The 18703-nt window shown below is 40.3% G+C and overlaps 1 protein-coding gene across 9 annotated transcripts in view; it reads left to right on the top strand.

Annotated features, from left to right (window-relative positions):
- The window catches only part of kiaa1109 (KIAA1109 ortholog), a 106757-nt gene that overhangs the window by 77623 nt on the left and 10431 nt on the right, over positions 1 to 18703 (top strand). For 5 of the 9 annotated variants that reach the window (XM_074661393.1, XM_074661384.1, XM_074661392.1 and 2 more), the window contains 17 exons: positions 495 to 618; positions 771 to 883; positions 2050 to 2140; positions 2575 to 2634; positions 5551 to 5813; positions 5970 to 6185; positions 6981 to 7161; positions 7251 to 7440; positions 7783 to 7944; positions 8080 to 8219; positions 9449 to 9647; positions 11342 to 11542; positions 11763 to 11936; positions 12741 to 12878; positions 13348 to 13593; positions 13815 to 13968; positions 17475 to 17632. In XM_074661393.1, coding sequence (XP_074517494.1) covers positions 495 to 618; positions 771 to 883; positions 2050 to 2140; positions 2575 to 2634; positions 5551 to 5813; positions 5970 to 6185; positions 6981 to 7161; positions 7251 to 7440; positions 7783 to 7944; positions 8080 to 8219; positions 9449 to 9647; positions 11342 to 11542; positions 11763 to 11936; positions 12741 to 12878; positions 13348 to 13593; positions 13815 to 13968; positions 17475 to 17632 — 2810 coding nt within the window. The remainder of the gene's footprint in view (positions 1 to 494; positions 619 to 770; positions 884 to 2049; positions 2141 to 2574; positions 2635 to 5550; positions 5814 to 5969; positions 6186 to 6980; positions 7162 to 7250; positions 7441 to 7782; positions 7945 to 8079; positions 8220 to 9448; positions 9648 to 11341; positions 11543 to 11762; positions 11937 to 12740; positions 12879 to 13347; positions 13594 to 13814; positions 13969 to 17474; positions 17633 to 18703) is intronic. The other 4 variants (XM_074661389.1, XM_074661385.1, XM_074661391.1 and 1 more) reach the window with 4 other exon arrangements.

Here is an 18703-nt window from a genome sequence, read left to right as displayed (position 1 = left end):
AAGGACCCCTTTGAAAAAGGCCATGCCAGTTTTTTGGAGCGTTATTTAACCTCCTTCGCAACAAGCTAGTATGACATGGTTGGTACCAATGGATTCCTTAGGTTTTATAGTTTCATATGAAACCAGTATCTTCACTCTACTGAACCAGCTAAAACCTAAAAATCACAAGTTAAGTTTAACCTAGATATTAATAATTCTAAATGGTTCCACTGGTGAAGAAATGTCTTATGCATTGCTATCCTGCTAAAACTATCAAATAAGCTTTATTGGCTTGAATGTTTAGGTTACATTATTGCCAAAGCAAAATTTCATATTAATGAATAATTACATTTCACAAGAAATAATCACAAAATAATCAAATACATTTTAAATATACATTATTTTACAGATGTAGTGAGAGCTTCAGGACTAGCTGGCAGAGAGGACTCTTTTCTTTGTTCAACTCTCGGCATTGCAGGGCTAAAACTATCTACATCCTCTTTTCTTAACCACAGGAAATTGGGGGCCAGCGAAGGCACCATCAACCAGGAGATCCAGCGCTACCAGCAGCTGGAGTCTGTAGCCGTCAACGACATCCGGAGAGACGTCAGAAAGAAACTGCGACGTTCCAGCATGAGGGTGAATTCTCATCTATTTACCTTCCCTAATTAGAAATGTATTCATCAAATACTGACAATTAAAATGGTACCCATCATACCTAACAAATACCTGAATGTCTCATTTAGACTTTTAAGAAACTTGTTTCTGACTTTGTGTTTGTTTGGGATCAGGCGGCCTCTCTAAAGGATAAGTGGGGTCTTGGCTACAAACCAAGCTACAACCGCTCCAAAAGCATCTCAGCGGCAGCAGGCCGACCCCCTCTGAAAAGGATGGACAGACAGAGGTAAAAAACGAGGGCAGGAGTAGCCACTTTCCCTGAATATTATTATGGAAATGACACAGTTATGGGTGCTTCATCCAGCATTTACTGTAAACAAACAAGACAAAGTAACCTCTGGCTCACACCGCTGCTGTTTTTGAAACACATTTCCCATTAACCTTCTCACAAAGAGGATGCAGTGTGGAGGAGAGGAAGTGCTTATCTCATTTGTTTATAGTAATTATGCAGATATCTCAGAATTAATGTAGTAATGATGTTAAAACAGTTGACAATGCTGTACGACCTTAAGCAATAGGAAAACATTAACCCTGGGGCAGAATAAATGAGTAAAAACAAGTGGAAATGAATCTGATGAGTAACAATTTGTGCTTTTATTGAGAGGCTACAGTAATTTCTGAAACCAACAATAATGTAGTGTATGAGGTATGGAAGCACATTAACGCCAATGTGATGAAAAAAAGAATCCCTTAAGTAATTATAATGAGAAACTTTCTCGAAAGAAAATGACTTAGCATCACAAAATAATGAGAAACTTTCTCAAAAAAATGACTTAGTATTGCAAAATAGATACATTTAAAAATTGATCCATTGGTTAAATACAAAGGATACAAAATCATTGTTTTGAAAAAAGTTTCATTTTAAAATACTAACTAATTTTGAGAAAGTTTATTATTTTGAAAAAGTTTTGCATTACTTTGAGAAACCTTCTCATTATTTAAAAAATACTAAGTCATTATTTTGAGATACTAAATCATTTTGAGAAAGTTTCTCGTTATGTTGCAAAGTCATCATTTTGAGATTCTTAGTCATCGTGATGATTTACAGGATGTTTTGTTTTTTTCTCATCACAAGGCTATTTCTTTATTTTATGAGCAGAAATAGGCTTCCATAATGTTGTGCCAATGTCACTTACAATATTTTGATGTGAAAATATACGTGCTCTACACACAGTGTCTCCCCGCTGTCTCTCTCTCTGCCTGCTGAGCAGTGGCTAAGTGGCTCTCATTCTTCGGAGACAGACCATTAAATTGGCAAAATTAATTAACAAACATCACTCAAAAAGACTAACCGGCGATGTACTCAGCCAATAGCTGATATATTCGTCCAATCGCCCGACCCCATTATGCATCTCATGCTTGTTTGTTTGTATCACCTCACTGTGTCCATAGTTCCAGAATGGGGGATATGGATGATCTGCCAGATGTGCGTGTGGATGCGTCCTCACCTGGACCTCGGGTCACCTTCAACATCCAGGACACGGTAAACACATTTCTAAAAACATCCTACGTATCTCACATGCTGACAAACAGAGAAAACTATAAGACATTAACATATCTTAGCTTTGTACAGATTTGATTGAACTGTAGAAGGTATACTCTTGACACATTTGTTCTAACCACATCAATAATTAAAGCGGTGATATGAAGATGAAAGTAGATATTTCCAGTTTTGTGCTTTTTTATGTTGACAGTTTGAGGATCATCATCTCATCCATCCTTCATGTCGATGTAAATGATCTCCATACAACCTGATATTTGCTGTGTCTCATATGTCATGTCATACGGTCATGGGTTTTATACAGTTTGTTTTAAAGGCGGCTCAAAGGGAGAGTCCATTATGCTCTGAGGATTTTTTTATTTTTTTTTTCACTTTGGATGAGCTCCCTTTTTAATAACTCTTTTGTTCAATTGAAGATAAATAATAAGGACTTGGACGCTGCAAATGCACCTGTCAGTCCAGGAGAGATATTCAAGGTATACGGCTCAAAAGATTACATTTAACCAATTAAAATACCTAACCAACACCAACAACAAATACTTCTGTTCCCTCCTCTCCTCTGTGATTAACTTGGAAGTGGTGATAGGACTTTGAATATGCAAAATCAAAACAGGATGATGAAATACGAGCTTCTGCTACATAAATATACACCAATGTTTTATTGAACAACAGGGTGTTCATTTGCATAATTTACTGTAATGCTGCTCTTTGTGTCCCTAGCTGCACTGTGATTTATGTGATGGCATATGTGGAACCAAATTAAAATGTATGTTCTATTATTACTGCTCATTGTGTAGATAAACACCAGCAGCATTCCATTAGTCACAGAGATACGTGAGATAGCAATATGTCCCTGCTTTTATTTGGATAACCGCGTAATAAGACTCCCCTGTAAATAGAAGTTTGCAGTTGGAATGCTGCTTAATGAAAGTCACATCTTCTCATCCTGTTTTGAAACTGCATAAATAACCAAATCAACTTGTCTTCAACTTTAATATATTGACTGATTTCTAACAACTACGCATGGTTTGGCTCTGAATCACAGTCTGTCAGCTGCTGTTTGTCAAAACAGTAGTTCCTCTGTCTCTCACACCCAACAATAGCAGATCAAATACAGATTATAGAGGGACATCGACCCAGCTTTAATGGTAATTGGTGCGTAATATAAAATTGCAATCATTTGGTGTAATTACCACAAAGAAAAAGTTTATTTAAACTAATTAGACAAATTACTGATAGTTCACTCTTTCCCTCCCTGAAAGACTGAAGATTTAAACAGCATCACCTCCTGGGTGGGTTCATGCTGTAAAACTTTTTCATTTGTGCCATAAAAAACATGTATTATGTTAAAACCTGTATTACACCTAATCACACTTAAATTGTTTATAATTTACTGATGTTAAAATGCTCTATATGACATTAGACAAGTCTAAACAGCCAATAGTAGCCAGTAGCCCAACATTTTGAGAAATGTGCCTATTTGTTACCCTTGTTGAGAGTTAGATGAGAAGATTGTTACCACTCTCATATCTGTATGTTCAATATGAAGTTAAAGGTGTTATTGATATCACTGATAACATTCAGCCACTAGATTTTGCATTGCATTTACTTCACAACAAGTCATTGCCAGGCACTTACCGTCAATCTCAGCCACTTATCCATTTTTTCCCACACTAACTGACGACCCAGAGATACCACGTGATACCAACGTTGTTTTACTATTGGCTTACAAGCCTTGTTAGAAGTGGGAACCAAACGTCAGATATATTCCACAGAGATAAACAAAACATTCATTTTGGACCCGACAACATTTTTTAAATGATTAATCACAATCGTAATCATTTTTTTAAGAAAAGCCATACCTTTATTTGGAACTTTTTTAAAGGCTCTGTGGATGTATTATTTAAAAAAATAAATATTCCTCTACATAAAAATGTTTTGGATAAGACCTTAGCATAGCATAAAAACTGGACTCAGGGGAAAACTGCTAGCCTGGCTCTGTAAAAAGTAACAAAATCTTCCTATTAGCACCTATAACGTTCACAAATTGACATGTTATACCTCTTTTGTTTAATACGTACAAAAACTGAAGTGTCAAACATGTCAAGTAGCAGGGGAGTAGTAGGGGAGGTTATGTGCTGGACTATTTCTTAGCTAGGCCCCATGACTTCTTGGAGTCTTGTCATCATCGTGAGGTTGCTAGGCAACCAGCTGAGACACCAGGAGCCTCGCATTAGTCTTTTTTTTTTGGCTTTCGCACCGTGATTAAAGGCATCAACCATCAAGTTGTGAGCAACAGGTTGAGTTGCACCTTTGTTTATGAAACAACAACACCGAGGCTCCGTCGTCTGAGCCAAGACGGCAAACTTTCAACCGTGACAAAGGCAGCGCAGACCAGAGCTACTCCTCGTCACTCCAGCGGTGTGTAAAGGCCTTAACTTAACACAAAACCTATTTTATACCAGACAATGTTTCATGAAAATACACCTTTTTTATTAAGGTGTTCAGTAAGTCAATTGAGAATTGATAGTTAATTAATGTATGAAGGTTTTTTGGGTTAATTTGTGCCCTGATTGAATGATGAAGAATCTATCTGTAGTGGTATTTCCCTGCTAGAATGACTCGTTTTCACTACACAACGCCTCCAATATTCACTCTTAAATGATGACAGACCCAGACTGACTCCACTTAAAGGCCACATGACTGAGTTTGCTTCACTTGTCAGTCCTCTTTTGGCCGGAACCACCCACGTACTCCCAGTCAGTGAAAATAAATGACAAATAAAGACACAGATCGTTGATGCTCGATCTGATTTTAAGTTTAGATTAGTTTCAGATGCAGTTAGAAAACCATTTCATCACTTTTATCGATGTTCAGCAGCAGCCGGCCTCCGTCAATAACCGTCTCTGGGATCTGCTGTTACTGCTGGTTCGCAATTGGGCTTTTATTTTTCTCCTGCTGTCATTAAGGATGGTAGACTTGTATACATTCCTGGGCATCTTTCCATCGTCACCCTCTTGAGTGTGCGTTTCACCCTTTTTTTGTCACTTCATCTTTCTCCTCGTCTCACACTGTCTCTCTTTCATTCCTCCTCACAGAAATGCATGACCTCTCAGCTCCTTTGGGAACAGTTTGCAGGCTGGTAGTGTTCTGTCATTGGATGTTAAAACTAGACATCTAAACTGTGCTGTGAGATTTGATTTTGGCATTTAATTATAGACTACATGACATAAATAAAGAAAAGAGAATACCTTGTGGTCCAATTAACAGAACACTATCTCCTTCAAAGTTACTATTCCTTGGCTACTTTCCTACTTAAAACTTGTTTTTAAGTAAGAAGAGCCTCATGAAGACTGTCTCTTGTGTGAGTTTGACTCTGTCCTTCTCTGAAGTTTCCTGAGGAGACAGAGGTGGACCTGTTGTCAGTCAGCATTGACGAGCCATCCCATCCTCATCATCACCTCCATCTTCATTCTCCATCCGATGATCCGCACTCAGTTTTCAGTGCCCCCTGCACGCCTGTTGTCTTCTCACCCGCACTTCCCTTCCAGCACGACGACATGAGGCGCGACGACATGTCCTCCTCCTCCTCCGAAGACTCCGAAAAGGAGGACGAGTTCGAGCGGGAGAAACCGCCGAGCTATCGAAGGCCTTTGTGAGTTTTTGTTTTTTCGCCTACTAGAGCATTCTTGTGATGAATGTTAGATGAAAGGAGGTGCCATTAATCTCACATTACAATGAAAGCTTTTTTTTCTTTTATGATTTATTTTTGTACTATAAATGAAGCTTCCAACATTCCCTTTCTTCTCAGCCAAGCGTCTCACAGGAAGCCCTCGGGGTTTTCCGCCGTGAGTCAGCTGTTCAGCGAGCGCTGGCCGAGCACACCTGCCAACCGCAGCTTCGGCGGCCCGGCGACGGAGAGAAACATCGACTTTGAGCTGGACATCCGCGTGGAGATCGACAGCGGGAAGTGTGTCCTTCACCCCACCACTCAGCAACCAGAGCACGAGGACATTTCCACCAAGAGGTAGGATGAAAGGCACATTTCTCATTCTGATAACTGCTGCGGTGAGTTTTATTTAAAGTCTGACTCTCTCTTCCTGACACTATTTGAAATAACGTCTAGTAAGGAGTCAAATCAAACTCTGAAATCCACTCGAATGATTTGCCAGGTGGAATTTAATGCTGTGGCTTGTCCTCAGTGGAAACAAGAAGTAAAACTTTCTACATTCAGATAACTAAACAGAATAAGGCAGAAAATCACTTTCTTCATATACATCAGACCAGCACATTACGGGTACTTCGCAAAAAGTCAAGGCTGGGCCCCTTTTGGGGGATAGAAAACCAAAGATCCCATAGACTTCATTGTAATTTTGACAAGTTCGTATGCATTGATCTCTTGTTAAACCAACGTTTGTTTTATACACATTATGGTTGTATTGCGTTAACGCAAATTCATTTTAACACCACTAATTTCTTTAGCACGTTAACGCATTCGATCTTTCGGAGGGTGTGGCGGGCTCAGTTTCAAAGCTAGAGTGAAGATACTGGACATGCATCATATTAAACTAGAAAACCTAAGGAATCCATTGGTACCAACCATGTCATACTAGCTTGTTGTTAAGGAGGCTAAATAACGCTCCAAACTTACACAAAATCTTGGAGAGGCAAAACTGTCATGGCCATTTTCAAAGGGGTCCCTTGACCTCTTTAAGGTACGTTATGAACAGATGAATATGTGTGTTTGATTTGCAATCATGAGAGCCTACTCTGGATGAAGTATTGCCGGTCTGATGTATGGTCTCCCCTGTGGGTTTTGTAGGAGCTGTGAGCGCAGCTCCAGGAGTCTGGACCAGGAGTCTCCCCCCAAGAAGAAGAAGCTGCAGCCCACCTACACCTCCACCACCCACCTCTTAGCCGGCAAGAAATGCCCCTCCACCCTGCAGACCAAATCCAACGACATGGAGACCACAGTCTTTTACATTCCAGGAGTAGACGTTAAGGTTGGTTTCTCCCCTCAGCATCCAAATTGTCCACAAGTTTCTACTCCGTATTTGTCCTTTTAAATTATGATTTTTTTTCTTTCCCTCAGTTGCACTACAACTCCAAGACACTGAAGACGGAGTCGCCCAACGCCTCGCGCGGATCCTCCCTCCCTCGCACTCTCTCCAAAGAGTCCAAGCTGTATGGTATGAAAGATAGCAGCCCTCCCAACCCTCCCAATGCAGTCCAGAGCAAGACTAACTCGCTCCTACCTCCCCCGCCCCCACCTATTCCATCAGGTACTGAGCATTCCCTCATTTTTTCTCCTTGCATGCCCTAGCACCATCCGTAATCACCGACACTAGAGCGCCACGGCGCTCCGATCTGATGATTTTTACACCTAAGACGTGGATCCGCCCAATCAAATGCATGTGATTCCATCCTTTTATTTTAAGGCATGAATCCAGAGGGCGTCTTTGATCAGAATGGGCTCATGCATATTAATGTGTACCACAGAGGGGAAGACACCAGAGACAATTAAACAATGTTTTTAATACTTTACTTAAAGTTTAAGAAATTAACTTAAACTTGAAGTTATAATCCAGGCTGCAGATGATCTTAACTCCCATGTGTCTTTGCAGCCAAAGGTAAGGGCAGTGGCGGGGTAAAGACGGCCAAGCTGTACGCCTGGGTGGCCCTCCAGACTCTGCCAGAGGAAATGGTCATCAGCCCCTGTCTGCTGGACTTCCTGGAAAAAGCCCTGGAAACCATTCCGATCACTCCAGTGGAAAGGGGTTTCGCAGGTTTGTTTTGTTTCGTCGCACCATCTGAACTTAACGGATCCTTTTCTCTGAGGACTTTTTTCTTTTTCGCGTGTCTTTCTGTTCATTCATAGTTGACTCTTGTTGTGTTTATGTCATTGTGTACCTGCCAATCAGCTGTGGTGTCCCAGGAGGAGGACATGGGTCATTTTGACGCGGTGGAGCAGCTGGAGGAATCCACCACCTCCCTGGTTTCCTCTTCCACATCGGCCTACTCCTCCTTCCCTGTGGACGTGGTGGTCTACGTCAGAGTCCAGGTACCGACAACCTGACTGCTCTTACAGTTTTTTTCACAACATTTTTTATTGTCAAGACATTTGCAACATTAGATCTTCCCCCAATCCCTCATAATAGCTGTTTTACTTGCTATTAATAGTATATTAAGTAGGGCTGTCAATCGATTAAAATATTTAATCGTGATTAATCGCATGATTGTCCATAGTTAATCATGATTAATCACGTTTTTTATCTGTTCAAAATGTACCTTTTAAGGGAGATTTGTCAAATATTTAATACTCTTATAAACATGTGAGTGGGCAAATATGCTTGCTTTATGCAAATGTATGTATATATTTATTATTGGAAATCAATTAACAACACAAAAAATATTGTCCAGAAACCCTCACAGGTACTGCATTAAGCATAAAAAATATGCTCAAATCATAACATGGTAAACTGCAGCCCAACAGGTAACAACAGCTGTCAGTGTGTCAGTGTGCTGACTTGACTATGACTCGCCCCAAAATTGCATGTGATTATCATAAAGTGGGCATGTCTGTAAAGGGGAGACTCGTGGGTACCCATAGAACCCATTTTCATTCACATATCTTGAGGTCAGAGGTCAAGGGACCCCTTTGAAAATGGCCATGTTAGTTTTTCCTCGCCAAAATTTAGTGTAAATTTGGAGCGTTATTTAGCCTCCTTCCCGACGAGCTGGTATGACATGGTTGGTTCCTTCACTCTAGCTTGAAAACTGAGCCCGCTACAACCTAAAAATCGCAACTGGCATTAATGCGTTAAATAAATTAACGGCGTTAAAACAAATTTGCGTTAACGCGTTATTATTGCGTTAACTTTTACAGCCTTAATATTAACCAAATATCTGACTCGCTCCTCAATAAAGTTTCTTCAATTTTAGAGACATTACAGAGATCAAATACCATACAACTCACAGGGACCTTATATCCTAATATATTTTGTGTTACGTCACATACCTTTTCCCAAAACGCTGTTATCTTCGGACATTGATCGGCATCAAATGATCCATATTCTCTCAAACATATCTGATGTGTATGTAACTGCTTGCTTTTCACCTTGGGTGTACTCCAGAGCACATTTACCTTAAAATCTAAAGCTATTCAAAAATATTTGAGTGTAAGCTATGGATGTTATGTTTGTAATTGTTAATTTTCAGCATATTTATTTAATATCTTCAGCTCCTGTTTGTTATCTATTAAGACATAAGTTATGATCTGTGTGTTTGCAGCCCTCTCAGATCCGCTTCAGCTGCCTGCCGATGTCCAGGGTGGAGTGTATGCTCAAACTGCCCTCTTTAGACCTGGTCTTCTCTTCTAACCGTGGGGAGCTGGAGATCCCGACGGGAGCCCATCCCGCTGACGGACCTCACCCTCCCCCCTCCCCCACCCCACCGGGGCAACACATTCCCAAACCACCTCCCAGCAAAGGTATGTAGAGCACGCCTCAAAGAATAATGATGCTCTATAATGTGTGCGGAGGTATGTGAAGAACAAAAGTTTGGCATTCCGAATCTTTTAAAGTCTTATCAAACACTGCGAGCATGTCTATTAGCTACGTCTGGGCCCTGTGTGATTTAAAGTTGCTCACAGCTTGTTCTCATCCATTCATTATTTTGCTCCCCAGTCTGTCTTTTTGCAAGATCATGCAACTTCTGCCAAGTGCTTTTTTTTCTTCTATTCTATAGAGCATCTCAGGTCATATCTTTTATTTATACCAGGCAGATCTACAGTAAATGGACAGTTTGTTCTAAAGGCTTTACACTCGCTTGAGGTGTCTTTTTGCCTTTATCGCAAAAATAGCCAATGCGTAAAATGTGTTACGGAAACGCCTTTGTTGAATAAATTCTGACGTTTACATTTCTACGTTACGTTTCTAACATGTAACTCACATGACTGATCAACTGTTTCACTGTCGGAGTCTTCTCGGATATTCCCATAACATGCGAATGTGTTTTCGTATCCGGACAACACGATACAGGGTCAATATTAGCTGACATTACAACAAACGATTACAACTTGCCCACTTCCTGAAGACCTCTCTCCATTTGTCTCCATTAGATGGTTAGCTGCATGGCCAAGCTGACTTGTTTTGTTTACGGTTCGCATTCGCAACCTCGACTTCTTCTACTCTGTTTACTGGCAGATTACAGCCATGCATAGCCTTTACTAGCCAAACTACGCTGTAGCCGACAAGCCGAGCTCCAAACCAGTTGACGGAAACGCACCTAATTTCGCATTACTTTTTTTTTTGCGACATTTCAAAAGTTTGCTTAAAATACACTTGATAATTGAATGGAAACACAGCTATTGTGAAACAGCAAGCCTGTGTTGAAATCATAAAAAAAATAAACAAAAGAAACCAGTCATGTCAAAAAAACGGTTTGTCAAAAAACAAAAGTCAACCGGTCACCGTTTTCTTACCGTCTGAGCAACTATCTTTCACAGACGAGATCTCAATCAAGATAGTCTCAATCATCGCAGAGTCATTTTATTTATAGGACTGCTTTTTACACTTTTAGTTTTTAGTCTTAGTCAAGTTTAGTTTAGTTTGTGATAGAAGTTTCATAATTTCTGACTCATTTAGTTATTATATCACATTTGATTTGTATAATGTTTTGTAAATAACGTTATATATTTGGGATTTTATCTTTTTTTATTTTCAACATGAATAGAACCATAATTATAACCATATGACATCAAACACAAGTTTAAAGGTGCGGTCACACGTGCAATATTAATATTTGCCCCCCCCCGTTCACTTGCGCTATGTGAGCGAAGGAGCAAAAAAACATTCGCTTCCTGTTGCGAAGCAAATTCGCTTCTTCGCATATGCACTTGGTGAACTCTCAGGCGAATATCGCCTCGGCAGGCGATTGTCACTCTCCTGCTTTTGCATACAATTTTTCAAAAACATAATTTTATTGGGGACTCACTTAAACATCCACCTGTGGGTGCAGGGTACTCACTACATTGAAAACATATCAATATCACTGCTCTCTATTATGAAACTGTATCATTACATCATATACTCTATACTGATGGGTGTCATATTTTAGTTAATTAGTGCCTACTGAATGTGACTACTTGTCTGTGTTTTTCCGCCCTCTTCTGCCTCCTTCCAGCGTCTCCGTTGCTGGGGAGCCCTCTGGGCAGGAGCCGCCACAGCAGCAGCCAGTCCGACCTCACCGGCCCCCCCAGTAACTCCTCAGGCCTCAGCTTCACCGCCTGCATGTCTGACTTCTCCCTCTACGTCTTCCACCCCTACGGTGCCGGAAAGCAGAAATCTGCTGTGACAGGCCTGCCTCCGGGCCAAGGGCCGTTAGGTACGGGAAGGGAAAAGATGTTGCAATATTCTAATGTGCTAATAATACAGGGCTGCAGTTTAACAATAACGGCTTATTCTCCTCCTTTACCGTCGATATGATGTGCATGTGCTAGATCTCGTGGAGATGGGGATAAGCATGTTTTATGCTCACAAATGGCCTCCAAGATTGAAATTAGATCAAAGTGTTCGTCCTAATTATCGCTCTAATTTTCCCGAAGGTACAGTAGACGAGGAACCGTCTTCAGTAACAGGAAGAAAAGACTCTCTGAGTATCAACCTGGAGTTTGTGAAGGTCAGCTTATCCAGGATGAGGCGTACCGGAGGCCCCACCTTCATCGAAAGCTTCATTCCTAAAGGCGGCAAAATGGACACCACCCTCATCAATATCTCAGGTACATCGTCGGCCCCAGAAGACGACGTTTCTCTCTGAGACACGCAGTAGATTATACTGACTATTCCTCTGTAGTCTGTTCAAGGTTTGGTCATTCTGGAAGACTTGGAATGGAGTTTGTAAAGGTTTATTTTCAGGCAGGGGAAGTCAGGGAATTTGTTAAATTACCAGCAAAAGTGAAGGAGTATTAGGGAAATGCATGAATTGTATTTGAAGTGAATACTTCTTAGGATCTTTAGGGGATATGAAATATATTTTTAGGCGCAGTCATAGAATGTTATCAGCAGCACTGTAGGAACCTTGATGTGGGAAGACAAAGACAAAGGCAGTCTGAATGAGTCCATGAAGCGCTGAAATGAGACTGAAAATGCTTCACCTCACACCACAGACGCCGCCGCTTGCCGTGTATTATGCCTGCAGTAGATGACCTAACCGAATTATAATTTGCCGTGAATTGGGCCTATTCACAAGAAAACAACATACTGATTTGAGTTTTTATTTGTGATTATTATTTTTTTCTCTCGTACATTTACCACTTCAATCTCAGGGAATATCCATTTTTTTTTTTTCGCGTAAGTGTGCGCCTTTAATTTCAGGAAATAACATGACTTTTTTTCTAGTAAATTTACGACTTTAATCTTGAAAATTCCACGTTTTTTCTCTGAATATTACCCCCCTTCTCCGGCTCTATAATTTAATTATTTTTCTACCTACAATGGACGCCGTCGTATTACCAATTTGCTTGCACTGTAGATCCTGTTAAGGCGTGTCTCATGTATGAACACGTGTAATATTCTCCCCTTAGCTGTGTGCGACATCGGCTCGGCTTCCTTCAAGTACGACATGAGACGACTGAGTGAGATCCTGGCCTTCCCCAGAGCCTGGTACCGCCGGAGTATCGCCAGGCGCCTCTTCCTGGGAGACCAGACCATCAACCTGCCAGGTGACTTTCTGACCACTCTGTGGCTTTGGTCTGTGTTTGGGTTGGTTTGTTGAGTGTTGCATAAGTATGGAATGATTTTACTCTACTGTTATGTAGAAAGTAACCACCAGCTGTTGTCAGCTTTTACTGGGCATTTAACAGCTTTTCTTGGCTTCTGACAGTGCTTTTAGCACCAGCTACTGTGCATTTTCCAAAATAACTACTTCCACTAGGATGGCCTTCAATTCAAATAAATAATATTGACAAAAGTTTTTACTGTGTGCAGAAATATGCAAAGAAATTCATGATTTTTCAAACATGTCAGCCTTCGTCTACCTACTAATCTCCACGGGTTTAGCTTGTGTTCATTTTTTAATATCCCATCTCGCTGACCTTCCTTCAGCCAACATTTCCTCCCACCGCTCCATGTTGACATTTCCGAGGCTGTCCTTTTTTTTACATACATCTCTCAACCTTTACCTCGCTCCAGCCTCTGGCCCCGCCACCCCCGACTCGGCCGAAAACGTCACCCAGCATCTGTCCCCCGAGTCCAGCCGGAAAGCCTACTGGAGGACGTGGGACGGCAGCACAGGGACACAGCACATGCCCCAATCCCCCAACGTCTTTTCAGAGCACTCCACCGGAAGCAACATGTCCCCGGGCGGCCTGGGCCACCTCAAGTCCCCCGCACCTGGACGCACCAGGAGCGTGTCTGATTCCTCCGCTCCCAGGAGAGGTGATTACAAACACTCATTGCCATCTCCAGATGGAACTCAAACAGAAATATCCCTTGTGTGAAAATGCCTTGTGAAGCACAATTCAGTTGTTAAAACAACAATGTACAAAACCATGAAATCAAAAATGGAAAATTACAAAATGCAATGATGACTCGTACAAGATGCTCATAATTTGTCCTCTACTGCCTTTAACCTACACCTTTTGTTCATTCTCGTCTAGACTCGGTGACAAAAACATCCACCCCTTCCTTCAGTAAAAATGGCAAGGCGGCAGGTCAGCAGGGGGCGCCGTGGGAGACACTGGTGGTGTTCGCCATCAACCTGAAACAGCTCACCGTCCAAATGAACATGAGCAACGTCATGGGAAACAATACGTAAGTGATCACAGTTTATGCTCCTTTTAATGCAGATACTTTTATACCATCACATTGGCACAACGAAAATGCTTATTGGTTTTCTTGCTGATGGTTAGATGAGGAGATCGATACCACTCTCATGTCTATATGAAGCTCCAGCCAGAGGATGTTTAGCTGAGCTTTGCTCAACTTAGCATAAAGACTGGAAACGGGGAATCGGTTAACCTGGCTATGTTCAAATGTAACAAAATCCATGTACCAGCAGGTCTATGTATAAATGAAACAAATGTGATCAATTAGTAAGCTTCAGAGAAGCTGGTATTTGTCTGTACAGACAAAAGAGAAGTATTGATCTTCTCATCTAACTCTTGACAAGAAAGCAAATTTCCCAAAATGTCGAACTGTTCGTTACCGTTAGCTCAGAATGAGCTATATATCTTCATTCGGAGCAGGTCCTCTTCACGGAGTCCGCCATGTTGCTCCTCCATGTTTCTACAGTAGCCCCAGAACGGACAAACCCAAATACTGGCTCTAGAGAGAGCCTTTCACGTTTTTACGTTACCTGAAAGCCACCGTAGTTCTCCGCGGTAACGTGAGCCGCAGAGTGCAAAACCCGTGGTACCGCCAGCCGCCGTCTGACTTCCATTGCTCCTAAATTTGTGTTATTATGGTAAAGATGGCGTCTGAACGAGTCAGCGGAGGGGTACTCAGTTGTTTGCAATCTGCAACCACACCATTAGATGCCACCAAATTGTACACATTGTCCCTTTTTAAAGAGGACCTATTATGCTTTTGTGCTTTTTCCCCTTTCCGTTAGTTATATAGTTTTTTTTGTGCATGTACAAGGTCTGCAAAATTAGAAACTCCACACCAAAGGGAGTTACTTTCCCCCACAGAAACACTGCTCCTGTACTGCCTAAAAAACGCCTTGCTTGAAGTCCTGTCTTTTATTCCGTAACGTGGTGATGTCACCAAGTAACACAGGATGCGGAGTCTGAAGAGTTTGGTTTGGTTGACCTTATCAATATAATACAAGTATGAACCTGAAAATGAGCATAACAAAGGTCCTCATTAAAGGATCACATAATCAACTGTAAATTCTCATGCTAATAGTTTTAATGATGAATAAGCTGAATATTTCAAGATAGGAAAACATTTTTCTTTTAACACTTTATTCCTAATGTTTTGTACCTCTCTGCAAAAAAATATAAGATGATTCAATAATTCAGAAATATTTATAACCAGATATCAGTATTTCCACCCTCAGGATTTTATCCATACCAGCCCTCTCAGCTTTGCTTCAAATTGGTCTCAAACTGAAGGAATTCTGGCAAATGAGTGAGCGAGGGATTCACGTCAGTCATGAGAGCTATGAATGATGAAACGATCATTATATTCAGTGAATGTGACTCCTACTGTCTGTATCCTGTTGGACAAACATTGCCCAATCACATTATATAATACTGTCTGGAATAACACTGCTGTAGTGAGAAAGAATCTATGGAGAAAATAAAGGTGAAGATATATATTTATGATAAGGATATCGTTGACTAAGCTGGACATTTTCAGCATTATTTATTTACATTTATCGGAGTAATCGGCTGCTACGCGTACGCTAGTGTAGACGTACGTCTCTTGGGGTGTCTCCTTGCTGCCACTTTTATCTCCCGCTACACTGATATTCCAGCCCTTATGGTCCGTTATCGCCCACGCTCTTATGAGCTCCGTTCATCTCTTCTACACTGTTGTATTTCACCGGTCACCAGCATACGCAGTCGTTACAACTTTCATCTCCACAGTTACGGCAGAAAAATCCTGCTGAATCATTGACGACGAACACAACACCCTCATAACCAAGGCAGTACTGTTTTATGAGCTCTGTGTCATCATAAAGTAAAAAAAAAAAAATAAAATCTCTTCTCTGGAAATGTGTGGGCTTCTCTGAGCAACACACCGGGCCTCTGTCTCTCTCTTGTTTAAATTATTTAGGACATCAGGATATTCTTCCATCATGAAAACATTAATGCATAGGTCAAGTCTTTGTTTAAAGCAAGAATTGTATCTACCAAATAAAACACCGCAAAGTTGTACTTATACATTAGAAAATGGCCTGATAATGACATATTAATTTGACATGTTGAAATAATGACATACTAACATAACACCTCTGTGTTATTTTAGATTATGACCTCAATTTTAAAGGAACAGTGTGTAACATTTCGGGGGATCTATTATCAGAAATATAATATAATATTCAGAACTATATTTTCTTTAGTGTAGAATCACCTGAAACTAAGAATTGTGTTTTCATGACCGTAGAATGAGTGTTGGAAAGGGAGGAGTGAGCAGAGGGGTATCAGTCGGTTGCAATCTGGAACCGAACCACTAGAAGTCGCCAAATTGGTTTACTACCTCATTTAATTTAATTCATTTAATTTTTATATAAAAATTGTAACTTGCACATTTTGCTAATGTATATAGTATGTTATTATATGTTTATATTTTAGATCTTTTATGCTAGTTGTAGTAGTCAGTATAGTGTATTCTAATATTATTCATATTGTGTATTCTATAGATATACTTCTCTAGTGTTGATATGTACATTTTATTTACTGCTCCGGTTCATTGCCTGGATAACACACTGCTTGTAACACAATAATTTCCCAATTTCCAATAAAGTGCATCTATCTATATCTATCTATTTAAATCCTACACACTGTCCCTTTAAAGCTCATTTTAATTCATTGACTGCCTTTTATCATTTGGGCAATATAATGAAGTGAGACCTCTCCTGAGCCAGCAAGAACAGCTTGTTCATGCGTCTGTTTCTAGTTGTCTTGACTGCTGTAACACTCTAAACTGGCGTACCAAAAGCAAATAAGAGATCATATAACTCCTGTTTTACGCAACCTCCACCGGCTCCCTGTATCTTTTAGAATTGATTTTTAAAGTCTCTTCTCTTAGTTTTAAAGGCACTAAATGGCCTCACTCCTTTTATATCACAGACTCCCTGTCGTTTTATGATCCTCCACGAACCCGAAGATCCTCCACAACTGTTCCCAAGGTCGCCACAAAAACCTGTGGGGATGCTACTTTTAGTCACTACTCCCCAAACATATGGAGCATTCTGCCTTTTAAATATCAGACATGCTGACTCAGTGAACAGTTTAAAATGACACCTCAAAACATATCTTTTTAATATAGCCTGTAACTAGCTTTTATGATTTCGGTGATTATGGGTTTTTTTTATGTTGTTTTTTTGCTGCCTAATTATAAAGTGCTGCAGTATGTGCATGAAAGGTGTGAAAAAAAATTATTAATTTATTCATAATAATGTTTGTCTAAAAAGCTGACATGTTGACTCGCCAGTCCGATTTAATACTCTAAGGTTTGTTGTTCTTTTCCTTTTTCAGTCACCTGTGTTTATTCCTGGGCAAGTTCCCCGCAATGAGAGTCCTTTTATGTTTCATAGAGAGCACTTCTACATTATTCAGCAGCGCTCACCGCTGTGTTTGTCCCTACAGCTGGACGACCAGCGGGCTGAAGAGTCAGGGCCGACTGTCCGTGGGCAGCAACCGGGACCGAGAGATCAGCATGTCCGTGGGCCTCGGCCGCTCCAAGCTCGACTCCAAGGGCGGGGTGGTGGGTGGCAATATAGACGTGAACACCCTGGAGATGGTCTGTAAGTAAACAAAGCATCGACTTTCCAGACAGCTGGTGTTTTTCTGCAACTCGTTAGCAGCTCTTGTTCTAGCAGACTGTAAACTGGATATGGACCTGAGCCAGAGTTCAGTGTCGAGTTCTCACACAACACTGTTGAGCTGTGCAGTGATAAAATACAGACTCAAAAAACACTTTCACATTTTACCCTCACTTTTTTACACTTACTTTGAAAATATATCCCTTATTTAATACATTACATTAGTGATTAAATGAGCTAATATACAACATATTTACATGTTACATAAACAGTATCTGTAAATAGAACATATTAGACCTGTGTATGTGAGTATTCTTGGTATTACATTATTCCTGCTTTGCATGTAACACTGTTCATTGATACATTTCTACACAATGTAGCAGATTGCACTCTGTTCACTGCCCCATGACTTCTTACACTGTTTATGTAAAGAAAATTATTTTTGAAAATGAAATATTTGAATTTTTGCACAAGAATAAGACCTAATACTGAAGTGAAATAAATCTTTATAATTTTTTTTAATAAATAAAACAAAATTGTTAAATAAAGCACTTAATTTAAAATTTAAATTAATTAAATTTGTGAGCTATTTTAATGTTTTGCTATTTAAATTTAAAGTTACAATCTCGAAGATCACTGTTTTTTATTTCTCTTGTGCGCCATCTATGGAGATAAGCGGTAATTGCAAGTGCGTTTTTGGATCTTAGATCCAAAAAGTGTCGCCTGTGTGACGTCAGTCAGTTGGCAGTTGGATTTGCACTTGCTTTTGAGGTTTCATCATCTGTAGTCATCGCTCTTTTCTTTGTTTGTTCGGCCATTGTAATCATTCTCTCAACGCTAAAAGAGACCGGAAAAACACAGTATGCTGCTTCATACAGTGTGTTGTGTTAGATCCGCCTCCCACACACTTCCCTTTTCAGTAAAAGTATCAGATTGATGGATGTCAAGGTATTAATGGTTGAAATTGGTTGGTACTAGCTCACGTAAGCACACGTCTTATTTCGTTATACAGGAAGAAAAGATGATTTTATTTTGATATAAAAATAAAAATAA

The sequence above is a fragment of the Sebastes fasciatus genome, chromosome 15 (assembly GCF_043250625.1).
Source record: "Sebastes fasciatus isolate fSebFas1 chromosome 15, fSebFas1.pri, whole genome shotgun sequence".
Taxonomy (NCBI): domain Eukaryota; kingdom Metazoa; phylum Chordata; class Actinopteri; order Perciformes; family Sebastidae; genus Sebastes; species Sebastes fasciatus.
The sequence above is the reverse complement of the archived record's forward strand: the minus strand, read 5'-3'. Positions and strand labels throughout refer to the sequence as shown.